A 20,592-nucleotide genomic window follows, 5' to 3' on the forward strand; every position below is an offset into this window, starting at 1 on the left:
AATGTAGAGTGCAGTAGAATGTAGAGTGCAGTAGGATGTAGAGTGCAGTAGAATGTAGAGTGCAGTAGAATGTAGAGTGCAGTAGGATGTAGAGTGCAGTAGGATGTAGAGTACAGTAGAATGTAGAGTGCAGTAGAATGTAGAGTGCAGTAGAATGTAGAGTAGAATGTAGAGTGCAGTAGGATGTAGAGTACAGTAGCATGTAGAGTACAGTAGAATGTAGAGTGCTGTAGAGTGCAGTAGGATGTAGAGTGCAGTAGCATGTAGAGTGCAGTAGCATGTAGAGTGCAGTAGCATGTAGAGTGCAGTAGCATGTAGAGTGCTGTAGAGTGCAGTAGAGTGTAGAGTGCAGTAGAATGTAGAGTGCAGTAGAATGTAGAGTGCAGTAGAATGTAGAGTAGAATGTAGAGTGCAGTAGGATGTAGAGTACAGTAGCATGTAGAGTGCAGTAGAATGTAGAGTACAGTAGAATGTAGAGTGCTGTAGAGTGCAGTAGGATGTAGAGTACAGTAGAATGTAGAGTGCAGTAGAATGTAGAGTGCAGTAGAATGTAGAGTGTAGTAGCATGTAGAGTGCTGTAGAGTGCAGTAGAGTGTAGAGTGCAGTAGAATGTAGAGTGCAGTAGAATGTAGAGTGCAGTAGAATGTAGAGTGCAGTAGAATGTAGAGTAGAATGTAGAGTACAGTAGAATGTAGAGTACAGTAGAATGTAGAGTGCAGTAGAATGTAGAGTACAGTAGAATGTAGAGTGCAGTAGAATGTAGAGTGCAGTAGAATGTAGAGTAGAATGTAGAGTGCAGTAGAATGTAGAGTGGATAGTACGGTGGACTCCAGGGTCGCTCATCTACTGTAAGGAGACATCATGGTCGTCAGTGCGAGTGTGAGAGACATCCACAGAAACAGTGCATCTGGCCTGTAATTCTAAAGCATCTCAGAGTAGGACTGCTGATCCAGGATCAGGTCCCCCCCATCCATTCATCTGAAAAGGATGATCCTGGATCAGCACTCCTTGGACTGGGACGCTTTATGAATACGAGCCTTGACATTTGAAAAACTAAGATAGACTATATATACAAAAGTATGTGGACACCCCTTCAAATTAGTGGATTCTATTTCAGCTACACCCGTTGCTGACAGGTGTATAAAATCGAGCACACCGCCATGCAATCTCCATAGACAAACATTGGCAGTAGAATGGCCTTACTGAAGAGCTCAGTGACTTTCAATGTGGCACCGTCATAGGATGCCAACTTTCCAACATGTCAGTTCGTCAAATTGCTGCCCTGCTAGAGCTGCCCCTGTCGACTGTAAGTGCTGTTATTGTGACGTGGAAACGTCTAGGAGCAACAACGGCTCAGCCGAGAAGTGGTAGGCCACACAAGCTCACAGAACAGTACCGCCGAGTGCTGAAGCACGTAGCACGTACAAATCGTCTGTCCTCGGTTCCAACACTCACTAACGAGTTCCAAACTGCCTCTGGAAGCAACGTCAGCACAAGAACTGTTCGTTGGGAGCTTCATGAAATGGGTTTCCATGGCCGAGCAGCCGCACACAAGCCTAAGATCACCATGCTCAATGCCAAGCGTCGGCTGGAGTGGTGTAAAGCTCGCCGCCATTGGACTCTGGAGCAGTGGAAACGGGTTCTCTGGAGTGATGAATCATGCTTCACCATCTGGCAGTCCGACCGACAAATCTGGGTTTGGCGGATGCCAAGAGAACGCTACCTGCCCCAATGCATAGTGCCAACTGTGAAGTTTGGTGAAGGAGGAGTAATGGTCTGGGGCTGTTTTTCATGGTTCGGGCTATGCCCCTTAGTTCCAGTGAAGGGAAATCTTAATGCTACAGCATACAATTACATTCTAGAGGATTCTGCACTTCCAACTGTGTGGCAACATTTTGGGGAAGGCCCATTCCTGTTTCAGCATGACAATGCCCCCGTGCACAAAGCGAGGTCCATACAGAAATGGTTTGTCGATCTGTGTGGAAGAACTTGACTGGCCTGCACAGAGCCCTGACCTCAACCCCATCGAACACCTTTGGGATGAATTGGAACGCCGACTGCGAGCCAGGCCTAATCGCCCAACATCAGTGTCCGACCTCACTAATGTCCCCGCAGCAACGTTCCAACATCTAGTGGAAAGATTTCCCAGAAGAGGCCGTTATAGCAGTAAAAGGGGGGACCAACTCCATATTAATGCCCGTGGTTTTGGAATGAGATGTTGGATGAGCAGGTGTCCACATACTTTTGGTAATGTAGGGTATGTGTTGTAGATCTGTCTCACCACTAGGGGGAGCACAGGTACAGCTGGTTGCCCTGATCATCCTGTACCTCGTTATAGAGGGACTACCTCGTTATAGAGGGACTACGTCGTTATAGAGGGACTACCTCGTTATAGAGAGACTACCTCGTTATAGAGAGACTACCTCGTTATAGAGGGACTACGTCGTTATAGAGGGACTACCTCGTTATAGAGGGACTACCTCGTTATAGAGGGACTACGTCGTTATAGAGGGACTACGTCGTTATAGAGGGACTACGTCGTTATAGAGGGACTACGTCGTTATAGAGGGACTACGTCGTTATAGAGGGACTACGTTGTTATAGAGGGACTACCTCGTTATAGAGAGACTACCTCGTTATAGAGGGACTACCTCGTTATAGAGGGACTACCTCGTTGTAGAGGGACTACGTCGTTGTAGAGGGACTACCTCGTTATAGAGGGACTACCTCGTTATAGAGGGACTACCTCGTTATAGAGAGACTCTCTCTTGGAAAGGATGTGTGGGCAATGGGGTGAGGAAAAATAGATGCATGGAGAAAACAAAAGCACTTGGAGAAAAAGAAAGAGGGATCAAGCGAGAAAGAGAAGTAGTTTATTTGTGGCGTGTGGAAAGGTCTCTTGTTGAGCTGAAAGCGTGGGAACTGCCAGGGTGCTTCCAGCATTACAGCATTCTGCCCTCTGTACAACAATAGCATTCAGTCACTCCTGGTCCTCATTCTTTATAGCTCTATCGCTATTGTTGCCCCACACACACACAAACACACACACACACACACACACACACACACAAACGTGGACACAATTACCACTTTTATTCTGTAAGGCAGAACTTCCGTGGCGTGAAGTCATTGTAATTCTTCCTCCATTCTCTCATAGTTGGTCTTGTTCCATAGTGAGGTAGTCCGTTCCGTAGTGATGTAGTCCGTTCTGTAGTGAATTAGTCCGTTCTGTAGTGAGGTAGTCCGTTCCGTAGTGAAGTAGTCCGTTCCGTAGTGAGGTAGTCCGTTCCGTAGTGAAGTAGTCCGTTCCGTAGTGAGGTAGTCCGTTCCGTAGTGATGTAGTCCGTTCTGTAGTGAAGTAGTCCGTTCTGTAGTGAGGTAGTCCGTTCCGTAGTGAAGTAGTCCGTTCTGTAGTGAGGAAGTCCGTTCCTTAGTGAGGTAGTCCGTTCCGTAGTGAGGTAGTCCGTTCTGTAGTGAAGTAGTCCGTTCCGTAGTGAGGTAGTCCGTTCCGTAGTGAGGTAGTCCGTTCCGTAGTGAGGTAGTCCGTTCCGTAGTGAGGTAGTCCGTTCCGTGTTGAGGTAGTCCGTTCCGTGGTGAGGTAGTGTGTTCTGTAGTGAGGTAGTCCGTTCCGTAGTGAGGTAGTCCGTTCCGTGTTGAGGTAGTCCGTTCCGTGGTGAGGTAGTGTGTTCTGTAGTGAGGTAGTCCGTTCCGTAGTGAGGCAGTCCGTTCCGTGTTGAGGTAGTCCGTTCCGTGGTGAGGTAGTCCGTTCCGTAGTGAGGCAGTCCGTTCCGTGTTGAGGTAGTCCGTTCCGTGGTGCACACAGTGAGTGCATGCAGCTTGTGACTTGTTAAGCACATTTTTACTCCTGAATTTTAGGCTTGCCATAACAAAGGGTTTGAATACTTTTCATTTTTAATTAATTTGTAATAATTTCTAAAAACATAATTCCACTTTGACATTATGGGGTATTGTGTGTAGGCCAGTGACACAAAATCTCAATCTAATCCATTTTAAATTCAGGTTGTAACACAACAAAATGTGGAAAAAGTCAAGGCGTGAACGCTTTCTGAAGGCACTGTACCTCGCGAAGCAACTGCTTTCTATCACTCTCGATCTTCTCTCTTTCTCTGTGTCTTCCCCCACACTAACCTAACATAGCAGGCGTAAAAGAAACACACAGACCGGACAAGTAGGTGCGCAATGGATTATGGTCATTGTAGTTAATTCCCATGTTTTCTGTGCTAAACTATGTAGAGTATTGGCCTGTTGGAAACTACAACTCCCTACTACATCGTACAGTTCGGCCTTGATCTGATTTATCTCTAGAGAAACTGCACATTGAGATCACAGAAGAAGGAAAAAAAACGAACGAAATGGAATTCAAATAATTGAACCGACGTCAGTTAATTAGTTGTTTAAAAATAACCGACATTTCAGTTAATCGCTCAGCACTAGGAGATGGAGATCAACACATTACCTTACCACCAGACTATTTATAGACTAGACTTCATAAGCTAAAGAGTTAAGGGCAATGCCCTAAAACAGATCCCTGGGTAACCCCCATTGTACTCACACTGGCCCCTGAGCTACATAGAGGAACAAAGAGGTCAGTAAATACTTTTTGGTGACCAATATGTTGAGGTTTTTCCCACCACTTATAGTAAAACGTAGTAAAACTAGCATTTGACATGAGACTAAATCAGTGTCCACTCATGAACTGTCAGAGCATCCCAAGGTGGGCCAGTGCTGTTGCAAGGGCCAGAGGTCGAGATATAATGGAATAGAGGTGTGTTTCTTAACCAATGTTAGCACCGGGGACAGGCTTGCTATGCTGGGGTTATGCCCTGTGCGGAGACTGCGGACCATTTAAAAGGAAAGCTAACACTTGGAATCATATTATTTTGGTGTCCCCTCACACACTGAGGGAGCGTTCAGCAACAACATAACTAAATGACTGAAGGACTGTCTGACCAGGTCAGGCATTAGCAACGTCCCATGGACCTGAGATTGAGAAACAGTTATATAGATTAATATCCTGTGGCGTGGATGAGTGGACTCCAAACCTGTAGTCTGTGGTTTGATGTTCTGTGTTGTGGCCTACTTCAAGCTGTCTGAGTTCTCTTGTGTCATCGAGGGAGTGGAGAAAACCTCTGGTCAGGACCAGGCTGTCTCAAGCTGGGGCCCAAAGGCACTTAAGGCCACAGTGATTTCACAGTCGACGCAAACAGAGCTACGGATCTCAAAACTTCAGCCACACAAAAGTATTTAGAACTACGTAGAGAGCTACGCAAACAAACCTCTGTTGGATCCGTTGCGTAGACTGGGTAAAGCCCTTTAGCTGTTAGTTGACCCTGCAGGGGTCTTCCTCCTTAGAGGATAATTAGAATAACCCTTTAGCTGTTAGTTGACCCTGCAGGGGGTCTTCCTCCTTAGAGGATAATTAGAATAACCCTTTAGCTGTTAGTTGACCCTGCAGGGGGTCTTCCTCCTTAGAGGACCGTTAGAATAAAAACCAGCTGTTGGAAACCAAGTCATTTGCTGTCAGCTCGCTGACTGAGGGACAGATCAGCAACATCCCATGGAGCGGAGGAGGTTGAGAAATAAAACATTGGTTGTGTACTTCCAAACCTGTGGTCCCCAAGTGTTGCACTGTGAACCACATGCAGCTTTCCGAGTTCTCTCATGACCCATTGAGTGAAAGAGAAACCAAGACATCTCTTGCCAGGTCCCAGACTCTAGCTGTGACCCAAAAGGACTTAACTGCCCTATCATCGTCTCTCTCCATTCCAGTTGTTCCTAGATATTCTGTGTTGTGGCCCACTTCAAGCTTTCTGAGTTCTCCTGTGACTCAACAATAGCCAGGAATAAGCTAGTATCTTAAAACCCTTTATCTCCTTCTCTCTCTCTCTCTCTCTCTCTCTCTCTCTCTCTCTCTCTCTCTCTCTCTCTCTCTCTCTCTCTCTCTCTCTCTCTCTCTCTCTCTCTCCCCCCCCCCCAGGAGTACATGGTGTATCGTAAACACACCTACATGCGTCTGGATGGCTCCTCCAAGATCTCAGAACGCAGAGACATGGTGGCTGACTTCCAGAGCCGGTGAGTAGACTGTGTGTTGTCTCTTCTTAGTGTAAATCCTCAGTGGTGTAGACTATTGGCTGTGGACGGTTTGGTCTCACTCCTGTTTGTCTGTATCCTGCCTGTTTCTGTGTGTTCTGGTTTGCATTAGTTCTGTTCTCTGTGGGCCTTTTGGCGCTCTGCTTCTGGTTGTGTTGAACGTGTGCTACATTGAAAACGTCTCTCTGGCTATAAGATCTGCTGACGAGCATACCACCCTGCATCATGCTGGCTTGGCTCTGAAGCTAGGCAGGGTTGGTCCTGGTCGGTCCCTGGATGGGAGACCAGATGCTGCTGGAAGTGGTGTTGGAGGGCCGGTCAAAAAACAATATCCCAATGCCCCAGGGCAGGACATTGCCCTGTGTAGGGTGCCGTGTTTCTTGTTGGGCGTTAAACGGGTGTACTGACTCTGGTCACTAAAGATCCCTTGGCACTTATCGTAAGAGTAGGAGCGTTAACCCCGGTGTCCTGGCTAAATTCCCAATCTGACCCTCATACCATCATGGCCACGTAATCATCCCCAGCTTCCAATTGGCTCATTCATCCCCCCTCCTCTCCCCTGTAACTATTCCCCAGGTCGTTGCTGTAAATGAGAATGTGTTCTCAGTCAACTTACCTGGTCAAATAAGGTTATTTTTTAAAAGTAATGTTCTTCCTCTTTCCTCCCTCTCTCAGGACTGATATCTTTGTGTTCCTCCTGAGTACGAGGGCTGGAGGTCTGGGCATCAACCTGACTGCTGCTGACACTGTGAGTCACTCTGTCTGCTTCTCTCTCATCCACTTAAAGTGGAGCCATTTAAATACAGCGCCTTCGGAAAGTATTCAGATACCCTTGCTTTTTCCATATTTTGTTACCTTACAGCCTTATTCCAACATTTATTAAATTGTTTTTTTCCCCCCTCATCCATCTACACACAATACCTCATAATGACAAAGCAAAAACTGGTTTTTAGAAATGTTTACAAATGTATTAAAAATAAAAAAACGGATATCATATTTCCATAAGTATTCAGACCTTTACTCAGTACTTTGTTGAAGCACCTTTGGCAGCGATTACAGCCTCGAGTCTTCTTGGGTATGACGCTACAAGCTTGACACACCTGTATTTGGGGAGTTTCTCCCGTTCTTCTCTGCAGATCCTCTCAAGCTCTGTCAGGTTGGATGGGGAGCGTCGCTGTACAGTTATTTTCAGTTCTCTCCAGAGTTGTTAGATCGGGTTTAAGTCCGGGCTCTGGCTGGGCCACTCAAGGACATTCAGAAACTTGTCCCGAAGCCACTCCTGCGTTGTCTTGGCTGTGTGCTTAGGGTCGTTGTCCTGTTGGAAGGTGAACCTTCGCCCCAGTCTGAGGTCCTGAGTGCTCTGGAGCAGGTTTTCATCAACGATCTCTCTGTATTTTGCTCTGTTCATCTTTCCCTCAATCCTGACCAGTCTCCCAGTCCCTGCCGCTGAAAAACATCCCCACAGCATGATGCTGCCACCACCATGCTTCACCATAGAGATGGTGCCAGGTTTCCTCCAGATTCAGGCCAAAGAGTGCAATCTTGGTTTCATCAGACCAGATAATCTTGTTTCTCATGGTCTGAGAGTCCTTTAGGTGCCTTTTGGCAAACTCCAAGCGGGTTGACCTGTGCCTTTTACTGAGGAGAGGCTTCTGTCTGGCCACTTTACCATAAAGGCCTAATTGGTGGAGTGCTGCAGAGATGGTTGTCCTTCTGGAAGGTTCTCCCATCTCCACAGAGGAACTCTGGAGCTCTGTCAGAGTGACCATCGGGTTCTTGGTCACCTCCCTGACCAAGGCCCTTCTCCCCCGATTGCTCAGTTTGGCCGGGCGGCCAGCTCTAGGAAGAGGCTTGGTGGTTCCAAACTTCTTCCATTTAAAGAATGATTGAGGCCACTGTGTTCTAGGGAACCTTCAATGCTGAAAAAAAATGTTGGTACCCTTCCCCAGATCTGTACCTCGACACAATCCTGTCTCGGAGCTCTACGGACAATTCCTTCGACCTCATGGCTTGGTTTTTGCTCTGACATGCACTGTCAACTGTGTGACCTTATGTAGACAGGTGTGTGCCTTTCCAAATCATGTCCAATCAATTGAATTTACCACAGGTGGACTCCAATCAAGTTGCAGAAACATCTCAAGGATGTTCAATGGAAACAGGATTCTCCTGAGCTCAATTTTGAATCTCATAGCAAAGGGTCTGAATACTTATGTAAATAAGGTATTCGTTTTTTATGTTAAATACATTTGCAAAGATGTCTAAAAACCTGTTTTCACTTTGTCATTATGGGGTATTGTGTGTAGATTGATGAAGATTTTTATTTATTTAATCAATTTTACAATAAGGCTGTAACGTAACAAAATGTTGAAAATGTGGTCTGAATACTTTCCAAATGCAGTGTATGTATGTTTAAATAAGCTGCTATACATATTTCTCCAAACAGAGGCCTGTATGGCTGTATAACTGTTTTCCCCAGCTGATTTTCTAGGGGGCTGTGAGTAATTTGCCTCTCTTCCACTCCCTCCCCCCTCCCTCCCTCTTTCGCTCTCCCGCTCTCTCTCTCACGCTCTCTCTCTCTCGCTCTCCCCCTCCCTCTCTCTCTCACGCTCTCTCCCTCTCTCTCCCCCTCTCTCTCTCTCCTTCTCTCTCTCTCTCTCCCCCTCTCTCTCTCCCCCTCCCTCTCTCTCTCCCCCTCTCTCTCTCCCCCCTCTCTCTCTCTCCCCCTCTCTCTCTCCCCCTCTCTCTCTCTCGCTCTCTCTCCCCCTCTCTCTCTCCCCCTCTCCCCCTCTCCCCCTCCCTCTCTCCCTCTCCCCCTCTCCCTCTCTCGCTCTAGGTGATCTTCTATGACAGTGACTGGAACCCCACAGTGGACCAGCAGGCGATGGACAGAGCTCACCGCCTGGGTCAGACCAAGCAGGTCACTGTGTACCGTCTCATCTGTCAGCTCACTATAGAGGAGAGGATACTGCAGAGGGCCAAGGAGAAGAGTGAGGTGAGACACTCACACATACAGACATACACACACTACTTTGGGTCAAGAAGAAGATGGAGCTCACAGTACTGACATCCTACAGGATTTAATACGATGCTTTGAACAGTACTGACATCCAACAGGATTTAATGCGATGCTCTGAACGGTACTGACATCCTACAGGATTTAATACGATGCTTTGAACAGTACTGACATCCTACAGGATTTAATACGATGCTCTGAACGGTACTGACATCCTACAGGATTTAATACGATGCTCTGAACGGTACTGACATCCAACAGGATTTAATATGATGCTCTGAACGGTACTGACATCCAACAGGATTTAATATGATGCTCTGAACGGTACTGACATCCTACAGGATTTAATACGATGCTCTGAACGGTACTGACATCCTACAGGATTTAATACGATGCTCTGAACAGTACTGACATCCTACAGGATTTAATACGATGCTTTGAACAGTACTGACATCCTACAGGATTTAATACGATGCTTTGAACGGTACTGACATCCTACAGGATTTAATACGATGCTCTGAACGGTACTGACATCCTACAGGATTTAATACGATGCTCTGAACGGTACTGACATCCAACAGGATTTAATACGATGCTCTGAACGGTACTGACATCCAACAGGATTTAATACGATGCTCCGAACAGTTTCTATTTTCTCACAGCTTTCTATCCTTTTTAGAGAGAGAACCCAAAGGCCTTGGTCCTAGTTAACCCTTTGTAACCCTGTGTCCCTCTCTCTCCCCCCATCAGATCCAGAGGATGGTGATCTCCGGGGGTAACTTTAAACCAGACACCCTGAAGCCTAAAGAGGTGGTCAGTCTGCTGTTGGATGACGAGGAGCTGGAGAAGAGACGTGAGGGGACTTTTCAGCAATGTGATTGGTTGCTGTGTTCGTGTGAGAGCCTGTTACTGATACCTCTGTATTGTGTCCTGCAGTGCGTGTTCGTCAGGAGGAGAAGAGACAACAGGAGGAGTGCAGCAAGGTGAAGGACCGCAAGAGGAAGAGAGAGAAATACGCTGACAAGGTACTAATGTCACCCTAATGTCACTTTAATGTCACCCTAATGTCAATTTGTCACCCTAATGTCACCCTAATGTCAATTTGTCACCCTAATGTCACCCTAATGTCAATTTGTCACCCTAATGTCACCCTTATGTCACCCTAATGTCACCCTGTCACTTTAATGTCACTTTAATGTCACCCTAATGTCACCCTGTCACTTTAATGTCACCCTTATGTCATCCTAGTGTCACCCTTATGTCACCCTAATGTCACCCTTATGTCACGCCTTTTTAATGCTTGCTTTTTAAAGAATACACATACAGTGCATTCAGAAAGTATTCAGACTTATTTACTTTTTCCACATTTTGTTAGGTTACAGCCTTATTCTAAAATTGATTAAATTGTTATTTCTCATCAATCTACACACAATACCTCATAATGACAAAGCAAAAACTGGTTTTTAGAAAGTTTTGCAAATGTATTAAAAATAAACAACTGAACTATCACATTTACATAAGTATTCAGACCCTTTACTCAGTATTTTGTTGAATACCTTTGTCAGCGATTACAGCCTCGAGTCTTCTTGGGTATGGCGCTACAAGCTTGGCACACCTGTATTTGGGGAGTTTCTCCCATTCTTCTCTGCAGGTCCTCTCAAGCTCTGTCAGGTTGGATGGGGAGTGTCGCTGTACAGTTATTTTCAGTTCTCTCCAGAGATGTTCGATCGTGTTTAAGTCCGGGCTCTGGCTGGGCCACTCAAGGACATTCAGAGACTTGTCCCGAAGCCACTCCTGCGTTGTCTTGGCTGTGTGCTTAGGGTCGTTGACCTGTTGGAAGGTGAACCTTCGCCCCAGTCTGAGGTCCTGAGTGCTCTTTGCTCTGTTCATCTTTCCCTCGATCCTGCCTAGTCTCCCAGTCCCTGCCGCTGAAAAACATCTCCACAGCATGATGCTGCCACCACCATGCTTCACCGTAGGGATGGTGCCAGGTTTCCTCTAGATGTGACGCTTGGCATTCAGGCCAAAGAGTTCAATCTTGGTTTCATCAGACCAGAGAATCTTGTTTCTCATGGTCTGAGAGTCCTTTAAGTGCCTTTTGGCAAACTCCAACGGGCTGTCATGTGCCTTTTACTGAGGAGTGGCTTCCGTCTGGCCACTCTACCATAAAGGCCTGATTGGTGGAGTGCTGCAGAGATGGTTGTCCTTCTGGAAGGTTCTCCCATCTCCACAGAGGAACTCTAGAGCTCTGTCAGAGTGACCATTGGGTTCTTGGTCACCTCCCTGACCAAGGCCTTTATCCCCCGATTGCTCAGTTTGGCCAGGCGGCCAGCTCTAGGAAGAGTCTTGGTGGTCCCAAACTTCTTCAATTTAAGAATGATGCAAAAAAATGTTGGTACCCTTCCCCAGATCTGTGCCTCGACACAATCCTGTCTCGGAGCTCTACGGACAATTCCTTCGACCTCATTGTTTGATTTTTGCTCTGACATGCACTGTCAACTATGGGACCTTATATAGACAGGTGTGTGCCTTTCCAAATCATGTCCAATCAATTGAATTGACCAAAGGTGGACTCCAATCAAGTTGCAGAAACATCTCAAGGATGATCAATGGAAACAGGATACACCTGAGCTCAACTTCAAGTCTCATAGCAAAGGGTCTGAATACTTATGTAAATAAAGTATTTCTGTTTTTTTATTTGTAATAAATTAGCACACACAACAAAATCTGTTTTTGCTTTGTCATAATGGGGATTTTTATTTATTTTATCCATTTTAGAATAAGCCTGTAACATAACAAAATGTGGAAAAAGTCAAGGGGTCTGAATACTTTCCGAATGCACTGTATATGACATATCAGGGACATATTATTGTTCCCGACAACACCTCAAAGAGAAAAAAATATATATAATGCTTATTTATTAGTTAGAGAAGAACATTGGGGCTTTAATCCCAGAACTACTCACATCAAAGAGCATTACAGCACGGTGCCCCCCCTTACAGAGGGAAGAGCAGGAAGCCACTGAAGATGCTGTGGTTATCCCCATTGTCAAAGATCCCTGTACCTTCAGGGAGATGCACAGAAACCCTACCTCCCACTTCCAGCTCAAAAATCAATGCATTGGATATGGAAGTTTGACCCTCCCCACTATTGCCTTCCCCAATCAACACAACTTGTTGTCCATTCTGGTCAAGGCATACAGTCGTGTATCCCCCACTGTAATTATCACTGATGCTGTGACTCTGAAGTAGTAGACTCTCACTGATGCTGTGACCCAAGTCCATTCAGATCCGAGAGGAGTTCCACACCTTTCCTATAACCACCTCCCTCTCTCCCCCCCCCTCTCTCTCTCTCTCTCTCCCCCTCTCTCTCTCTCTCTCTCCCTCTCCCTCTCTCCCCCCCCTCTCTCTCCTTCTCTCCCCCTCTCTCTCTCTCTCTCTCCCTCTCCCTCTCTCCCCCCCCTCTCTCTCTCTCTCTCTCTCCCTCTCTCCCCCTCTCTCTCTCTCCCTCTCTCCACCTCTCTCTCCCTCTCTCCACCTCTCTCTCTCTCCCTCTCTCCACCTCTCTCTCTCTCCCTCTCTCCCCCTCTCTCTCTCTCCCTCTCTCTCTCTCTCTCCCTCTCTCCCTCTCTCTCTCCCCCTCTCTCTCTCTCCCCCTCCCTCTCTCTCTCCCCCTCCCTCCCTCTCTCCCCCTCCCTCCCTCTCCCCCTCCCTCTCTCTCCCCCTCCCTCTCTCTCTCCCTCTCTCTCCCCCTCCCTCTCTCTCCCCCTCCCTCCCTCTCCCCCTCTCTCTCTCCCTCCCTCTCTCTCTCCCCCTCCCTCTCCCCCTCTCTCTCCCTCTCCCCCTCCCTCTCTCTCCCCCTCCCTCTCACCCCCCCCCCTCTCTCTCTCTCTCTCTCTCTCTCTCTCCCCCTGTCCCTCTCCCCCCCTCTCTCTCTCCATACAGAGAAAGAAGGATGACGAGGATCCTAAGAGGAGGAAAGAAGTGAACCTGGTCATCCCTTACATCCCGTCTGCAGACAACTCTAACCTCTCAGCCGATGGAGATGATTCATTCATCAGTGTAGACATGGACGACTCTGCCATGCCCAGCCCCTTCAGCGAGGTGAGAGATGGAGGAGTGAGTGGGAGGGAGGTTAGACCTGCTGCATCTGTAAACTCTGAACTTACTGCTTCTATTCCTCCTTCTCTGGACTGGTCTTCCCTCTATATCTTGTCTCCGTTGTGGACTCTGCTATTCCCTTTCTCCTCCTACTTTTATCCCTTCTCCTCCTCCTCTCTCTCCACCTCCTTTGTGCCCCCTTCTTGGCATTCCTGCCTCCTCTCCCGGCCCCTCTCCCCTCCCTGCCCCTCTCCCCTCCCGGCCCCTCCCCTCTCCCTTCTCCTCTCCCCTTCCGGCCCCTCTACCTTCCCGGCCCCTCTCCCCTCCCGGCCCCTCTACCCTCCCGGCCCCTCTCCTCTCCCGGCCCCTTTCTTCTTCTCTTCTTCCTCCTTCTCTGCCTCCCTTGAGGCCCTGTGCCCCTCTCTTCCTCCTCCTCCTCCTCCTCCTCCACCCTAACCCCCAGGTGTGTGCGTCTCTCCTCTCTCTCCCTGGTCAGATCTCTCTGAGTAGTGAGCTCCAGCCCAGCTCCCTGCCTCCAGACCACGACCCAGACCAGGACCCAGACCCAGACCAGGACGAGAGCAGCAGTGACATGCTAGTCATCGTAGACGACCCTGTGTCTTCAGCACCTCAGTCCAGAGCCACCAACTCACCTGTCAGCGTGTCTGGATCCATGTCGGACAACATGAACGGTAAGAGGAGGATAGTTAATCAATCCTCAGACAAATCAATTAAACAATCAGTCCGTCGATCAGTTAGGCAATCAGTGAACACAGGACTGATTGTGATAGAGCCAGTTAATTGATTGATCAGTCAATCCATCCATCAATTAATTTGTCAATCAGTCAATCAATGAACATCCGAGTGATTGTAGTACTTGAAGCTATCCTGTACAACATGTGGGTGGTCCGTGTTTTGTGATTAGGTGATATGTGTTCAACTCGAAGACAAAGGTTCTTAAAAGGTCAAGTTATGAATCATGCATTGTGAATCACATACAATCATCTACTCTGGCACATGGTGAGTACCTTTGAGCTAGCATAGTAGTAGCATCAAAGTCTCTGACAAGTTTGACACACAGTTGAAGTAAACAACGGTACGTAGTAGAGATGATGTCAGTCAGAAGAGGTAAACAACAGTACGTAGTAGTGATGATGTCAGTCAGAAGAGGTAAACAACAGTACGTAGTAGTGATGATGTCAGTCAGAAGAGGTAAACAACAGTACGTAGTAGTGAAGATGTCAGTCAGAAGAGGTAAACAACAGTACGTAGTAGTGATGATGTCAGTCAGAAGAGGTAAACAACAGTACGTAGTAGTGATGATGTCAGTCAGAAGAGGTAAACAACAGTACGTAGTAGTGATGATGTCAGTCAGAAGAGGTAAACAACAGTACGTAGTAGTGATGAGGTCAGTCAGAAGAGGTAAACAACAGTACGTAGTAGTGATGATGTCAGTCAGAAGAGGTAAACAACAGTACGTAGTAGTGATGATGTCAGTCAGAAGAGGTAAACAACAGTACGTAGTAGTGATGATGTCAGTCAGAAGAGGTAAACAACAGTACGTAGTAGTGATGATGTCAGTCAGAAGAGGTAAACAACAGTACGTAGTAGTGATGATGTCAGTAAGAAGAGGTAAACAACAGTACGTAGTAGTGATGATGTCAGTCAGAAGAGGTAAACAACAGTACGTAGTAGTGATGATGTCAGTCAGAAGAGGTAAACAACAGTACGTAGTAGTGATGATGTCAGTCAGAAGAGGTAAACAACAGTACGTAGTAGTGATGATGTCAGTCAGAAGAGGTAAACAACAGTACGTAGTAGTGATGATGTCAGTCAGAAGAGGTAAACAACAGTACGTAGTAGTGATGAGGTCAGTCAGAAGAGGTAAACAACAGTACGTAGTAGTGATGATGTCAGTCAGAAGAGGTAAACAACAGTACGTAGTAGTGATGATGTCAGTCAGAAGAGGTAAACAACAGTACGTAGTAGTGATGAGGTCAGTCAGAAGAGGTAAACAACAGTACGTAGTAGTGATGATGTCAGTCAGAAGAGGTAAACAACAGTGCGTAGTAGTGATGATGTCAGTCAGAAGAGGTAAACAACAGTACGTAGTAGTGATGAGGTCAGTCAGAAGAGGTAAACAACAGTACGTAGTAGTGATGATGTCAGTCAGAAGAGGTAAACAACAGTGCGTAGTAGTGATGATGTCAGTCAGAAGAGGTAAACAACAGTACGTAGTAGTGATGATGTCAGTCAGAAGAGGTAAACAACAGTACGTAGTAGTGATGATGTCAGTCAGAAGAGGTAAACAACAGTACGTAGAGGTAGGTCCTATTCAGTGTGACTGGGCTAGCTGAAGGTGACGTTCTCCTCCTTATTTAGAACACAGTAGTATTATGTCTGATAGAGAGAACAGTATATGCATACAATACCTGATTATTTGAGCCGGTAGCTTAGTGGTTAAGAGCGTTGTGCCAGTAACCGAAAGGTCGCTGGTTCTAATCCCCGAGCCGACTAGGTGAAAAATCTGTCGCTGTGCCCTTGAGCAAGGCACTTAACCCTAATTGCTCATGTAAATCGCTCTGGATAAGAGCGTCTGCTAAATGACTAAAATGTAAATGTAAAGAATTTGCTGAAAGCTATGAAGAATAACTCAGAAATGTGATTTACAGTGCTCACAGTTTGCTGTTAGGTACATTATGTCCCTAGGCCTATGTTCCTGTTAGATTGTGTTTTCTGTCCAATGGTTTCTTGGAAGAACTAGGTCCATTAATGTGGTTTAAAATCTGATCCATCTGAAGTACTTTCAAAGTGTCTTGTGACCCACCTGATCAGTAAAACAATATTTCATACTAGCATTAATGATTTAGCTGCTTTAGTTCTGGCCCAGGAGAATCTAGCTAACCCCAATCCTCCTTTTGGGAAACTGTACATTCAGTACCAGTCCCACAATAACACATTCTAGAAAATAAAGTTGAGTTGTCATGGTGATGTGTGTGTGCCAACAGAATGAGTAATGACTCTGTGCTAATGAGATGAGGGCTGTAGTGTAGTCCACTGGGCTGGGGGTTGAGGTTTAGGGACTAGATGGGGGCTGTAGTGTTGTCCGCTGGGCTGGGGGTTGGGAACTAGGGACTAGATGGGGGCTGTAGTGTTGTCCGCTGGGCTGGGGGTTGGGAACTAGGGACTAGATGGGGGCTGTAGTGTAGTCCACTGGGCTGGGGGTTGGGAACTAGGGACTAGATGGGGGCTGTAGTGTAGTCCACTGGGCTGGGGGTTGGGAACTAGGGACTAGATGGGGGCTGTAGTGTAGTCCACTGGGCTGGGGGTTGAGGTTTAGGGACTAGATGGGGGCTGTAGTGTAGTCCACTGGGCTGGGGGTTGGGAACTAGGGACTAGATGGGGGCTGTAGTGTAGTCCACTGGGCTGGGGGTTGAGGTTTAGGGATTAGATGGGGGCTGTAGTGTAGTCCACTGGGCTGGGGGTTGGGAACTAGGGACTAGATGGGGGCTGTAGTGTAGTCCACTGGGGGTTGAGGTTTAGGGATTAGATGGGGGCTGTAGTGTAGTCCACTGGGCTGGGGGTTGAGGTTTAGGGACTAGATGGGGGCTGTATTGTAGTCCACTGGGGGTTGAGGTTTAGGGACTAGATGGGGGCTGTAGTGTAGTCCACTGGGGGTTGAGGTTTAGGGACTAGATGGGGGCTGTAGTGTAGTCCACTGGGCTGGGGGTTGAGGTTTAGGGACTAGATGGGGGCTGTAGTGTAGTCCACTGGGGGTTGAGGTTTAGGGATTAGATGGGGGCTGTAGTGTAGTCCACTGGGCTGGGGGTTGGGAACTAGGGACTAGATGGGGGCTGTAGTGTAGTCCACTGGGGGTTGAGGTTTAGGGACTAGATGGGGGCTGTAGTGTAGTCCACTGGGCTGGGGGTTGGGAACTAGGGACTAGATGGGGGCTGTAGTGTAGTCCACTGGGCTGGGGGTTGGGAACTAGGGACTAGATGGGGGCTGTAGTGTAGTCCACTGGGCTGGGGGTTGAGGTTTAGGGACTAGATGGGGGCTGTAGTGTAGTCCACTGGGGGTTGAGGTTTAGGGACTAGATGGGGGCTGTAGTGTAGTCCACTGGGCTGGGGGTTGAGGTTTAGGGATTAGATGGGGGCTGTAGTGTAGTCCACTGGGCTGGGGGTTGAGGTTTAGGGACTAGATGGGGACTGTAGTGTAGTCCACTGGGGGTTGAGGTTTAGGGACTAGATGGGGGCTGTAGTGTAGTCCACTGGGGGTTGAGGTTTAGGGACTAGATGGGGGCTGTAGTGTAGTCCACTGGGGGTTGAGGTTTAGGGACTAGATGGGGGCTGTAGTGTAGTCCACTGGGGGTTGAGGTTTAGGGACTAGATGGGGGCTGTAGTGTAGTCCACTGGGGGTTGAGGTTTAGGGACTAGATGGGGGCTGTAGTGTAGTCCACTGGGCTGGGGGTTGAGGTTTAGGGACTAGATGGGGGCTGTAGTGTAGTCCACTGGGGGTTGAGGTTTAGGGACTAGATGGGGGCTGTAGTGTAGTCCACTGGGGGTTGAGGTTTAGGGACTAGATGGGGGCTGTAGTGTAGTCCACTGGGCTGGGGGTTGAGGTTTAGGGACTAGATGGGGGCTGTAGTGTAGTCCACTGGGGGTTGAGGTTTAGGGACTAGATGGGGGCTGTAGTGTAGTCCACTGGGGGTTGAGGTTTAGGGACTAGATGGGGGCTGTAGTGTAGTCCACTGGGCTGGGGGTTGAGGTTTAGGGACTAGATGGGGGCTGTAGTGTAGTCCACTGGGGGTTGAGGTTTAGGGACTAGATGGGGGCTGTAGTGTAGTCCACTGGGGGTTGAGGTTTAGGGACTAGATGGGGGCTGTAGTGTAGTCCACTGGGGGTTGAGGTTTAGGGACTAGATGGGGGCTGTAGTGTAGTCCACTGGGGGTTGAGGTTTAGGGACTAGATGGGGGCTGTAGTGTAGTCCACTGGGGGTTGAGGTTTAGGGACTAGATGGGGGCTGTAGTGTAGTCCACTGGGGGTTGGGAACTAGGGACTAGATGGGGGCTGTAGTGTAGTCCACTGGGGGTTGAGGTTTAGGGACTAGATGGGGGCTGTAGTGTAGTCCACTGGGCTGGGGGTTGAGGTTTAGGGACTAGATGGGGGCTGTAGTGTAGTCCACTGGGGGTTGAGGTTTAGGGACTAGATAGGGGCTGTAGTGTAGTCCACTGGGCTGGGGGTTGGGGTTTAGGGACTAGATGGGGGCTGTAGTGTAGTCCACTGGGCTGGGGGTTGAGGTTTAGGGACTAGATGGGGGCTGTAGTGTAGTCCACTGGGCTGGGGGTTGAGGTTTAGGGACTAGATGGGGGCTGTAGTGTAGTCCACTGGGCTGGGGGTTGAGGTTTAGGGACTAGATGGGGGCTGTAGTGTAGTCCACTGGGCTGGGGGTTGGGAACTAGGGACTAGATGGGGGCTGTAGTGTAGTCCACTGGGGGTTGAGGTTTAGGGTTTAGATGGGGGCTGTAGTGTAGTCCACTGGGCTGGGGGTTGAGGTTTAGGGACTAGATGGGGGCTGTAGTGTAGTCCACTGGGGGTTGAGGTTTAGGGTTTAGATGGGGGCTGTAGTGTAGTCCACTGGGGGTTGAGGTTTAGGGACTAGATGGGGGCTGTAGTGTAGTCCACTGGGGGTTGAGGTTTAGGGACTAGATGGGGGCTGTAGTGTAGTCCACTGGGGGTTGAGGTTTAGGGACTAGATGGGGGCTGTAGTGTAGTCCACTGGGGGTTGAGGTTTAGGGACTAGATGGGGGCTGTAGTGTAGTCCACTGGGGGTTGAGGTTTAGGGACTAGATGGGGGCTGTAGTGTAGTCCACTGGGGGTTGAGGTTTAGGGTTTAGATGGGGGCTGTAGTGTAGTCCACTGGGGGTTGAGGTTTAGGGACTAGATGGGGGCTGTAGTGTAGTCCACTGGGGGTTGAGGTTTAGGGACTAGATGGGGGCTGTAGTGTAGTCCACTGGGGGTTGAGGTTTAGGGACTAGATGGGGGCTGTAGTGTAGTCCACTGGGCTGGGGGTTGAGGTTTAGGGACTAGATGGGGGCTGTAGTGTAGTCCACTGGGCTGGGGGTTGAGGTTTAGGGACTAGATGGGGGCTGTAGTGTAGTCCACTGGGCTGGGGGTTGGGAACTAGGGACTAGATGGGGGCTGTAGTGTAGTCCACTGGGGGTTGAGGTTTAGGGACTAGATGGGGGCTGTAGTGTAGTCCACTGGGGGTTGAGGTTTAGGGACTAGATGGGGGCTGTAGTGTAGTCCACTGGGGGTTGAGGTTTAGGGACTAGATGGGGGCTGTAGTGTAGTCCACTGGGGGTTGAGGTTTAGGGACTAGATGGGGGCTGTAGTGTAGTCCACTGGGGGTTGAGGTTTAGGGACTAGATGGGGGCTGTAGTGTAGTCCACTGGGGGTTGAGGTTTAGGGACTAGATGGGGGCTGTAGTGTAGTCCACTGGGGGTTGAGGTTTAGGGACTAGATGGGGGCTGTAGTGTAGTCCACTGGGGGTTGAGGTTTAGGGACTAGATGGGGGCTGTAGTGTAGTCCACTGGGGGTTGAGGTTTAGGGACTAGATGGGGGCTGTAGTGTAGTCCACTGGGGGTTGAGGTTTAGGGACTAGATGGGGGCTGTAGTGTAGTCCACTGGGGGTTGGGAACTAGGGACTAGATGGGGGCTGTAGTGTAGTCCACTGGGCTGGGGGTTGGGAACTAGGGACTAGATGGGGGCTGTAGTGTAGTCCACTGGGGGTTGAGGTTTAGGGATTAGATGGGGGCTGTAGTGTAGTCCACTGGGGGTTGAGGTTTAGGGATTAGATGGGGGCTGTAGTGTAGTCCACTGGGGGTTGAGGTTTAGGGATTAGATGGGGGCTGTAGTGTAGTCCACTGGGGGTTGAGGTTTAGGGATTAGATGGGGGCTGTAGTGTAGTCCACTGGGGGTTGAGGTTTAGGGATTAGATGGGGGCTGTAGTGTAGTCCATTGGGGGTTGAGGTTTAGGGATTAGATGGGGGCTGTAGTGTAGTCCACTGGGGGTTGAGGTTTAGGGATTAGATGGGGGCTGTAGTGTAGTCCACTGGGGGTTGAGGTTTAGGGACTAGATGGGGGCTGTAGTGTAGTCCACTGGGGGTTGGGAACTAGGGACTAGATGGGGGCTGTAGTGTAGTCCACTGGGGGTTGAGGTTTAGGGACTAGATGGGGGCTGTAGTGTAGTCCACTGGGGGTTGAGGTTTAGGGACTAGATGGGGGCTGTAGTGTAGTCCACTGGGCTGGGGGTTGGGAACTAGGGACTAGATGGGGGCTGTAGTGTAGTCCACTGGGCTGGGGCTTG

The 20,592-nt window shown here is 48.7% G+C and overlaps 1 protein-coding gene across 1 annotated transcript in view; it reads left to right on the top strand.

Annotated features, from left to right (window-relative positions):
* The window catches only part of LOC311123040 (chromatin-remodeling ATPase INO80-like), a 91,611-nt gene that overhangs the window by 66,967 nt on the left and 4,052 nt on the right, over positions 1-20,592 (top strand). Inside the window, exons 28-34 of the mRNA XM_084197328.1 lie at positions 5,999-6,093; positions 6,787-6,859; positions 8,945-9,103; positions 9,875-9,977; positions 10,061-10,149; positions 13,069-13,227; positions 13,721-13,916. Coding sequence (XP_084053454.1) covers positions 5,999-6,093; positions 6,787-6,859; positions 8,945-9,103; positions 9,875-9,977; positions 10,061-10,149; positions 13,069-13,227; positions 13,721-13,916 — 874 coding nt within the window. The remainder of the gene's footprint in view (positions 1-5,998; positions 6,094-6,786; positions 6,860-8,944; positions 9,104-9,874; positions 9,978-10,060; positions 10,150-13,068; positions 13,228-13,720; positions 13,917-20,592) is intronic.

The sequence above is a fragment of the Coregonus lavaretus genome, assembly GCF_964263955.1.
Source record: "Coregonus lavaretus genome assembly, contig: HAP1_SCAFFOLD_504, whole genome shotgun sequence".
Taxonomy (NCBI): Eukaryota; Metazoa; Chordata; class Actinopteri; order Salmoniformes; family Salmonidae; genus Coregonus; species Coregonus lavaretus.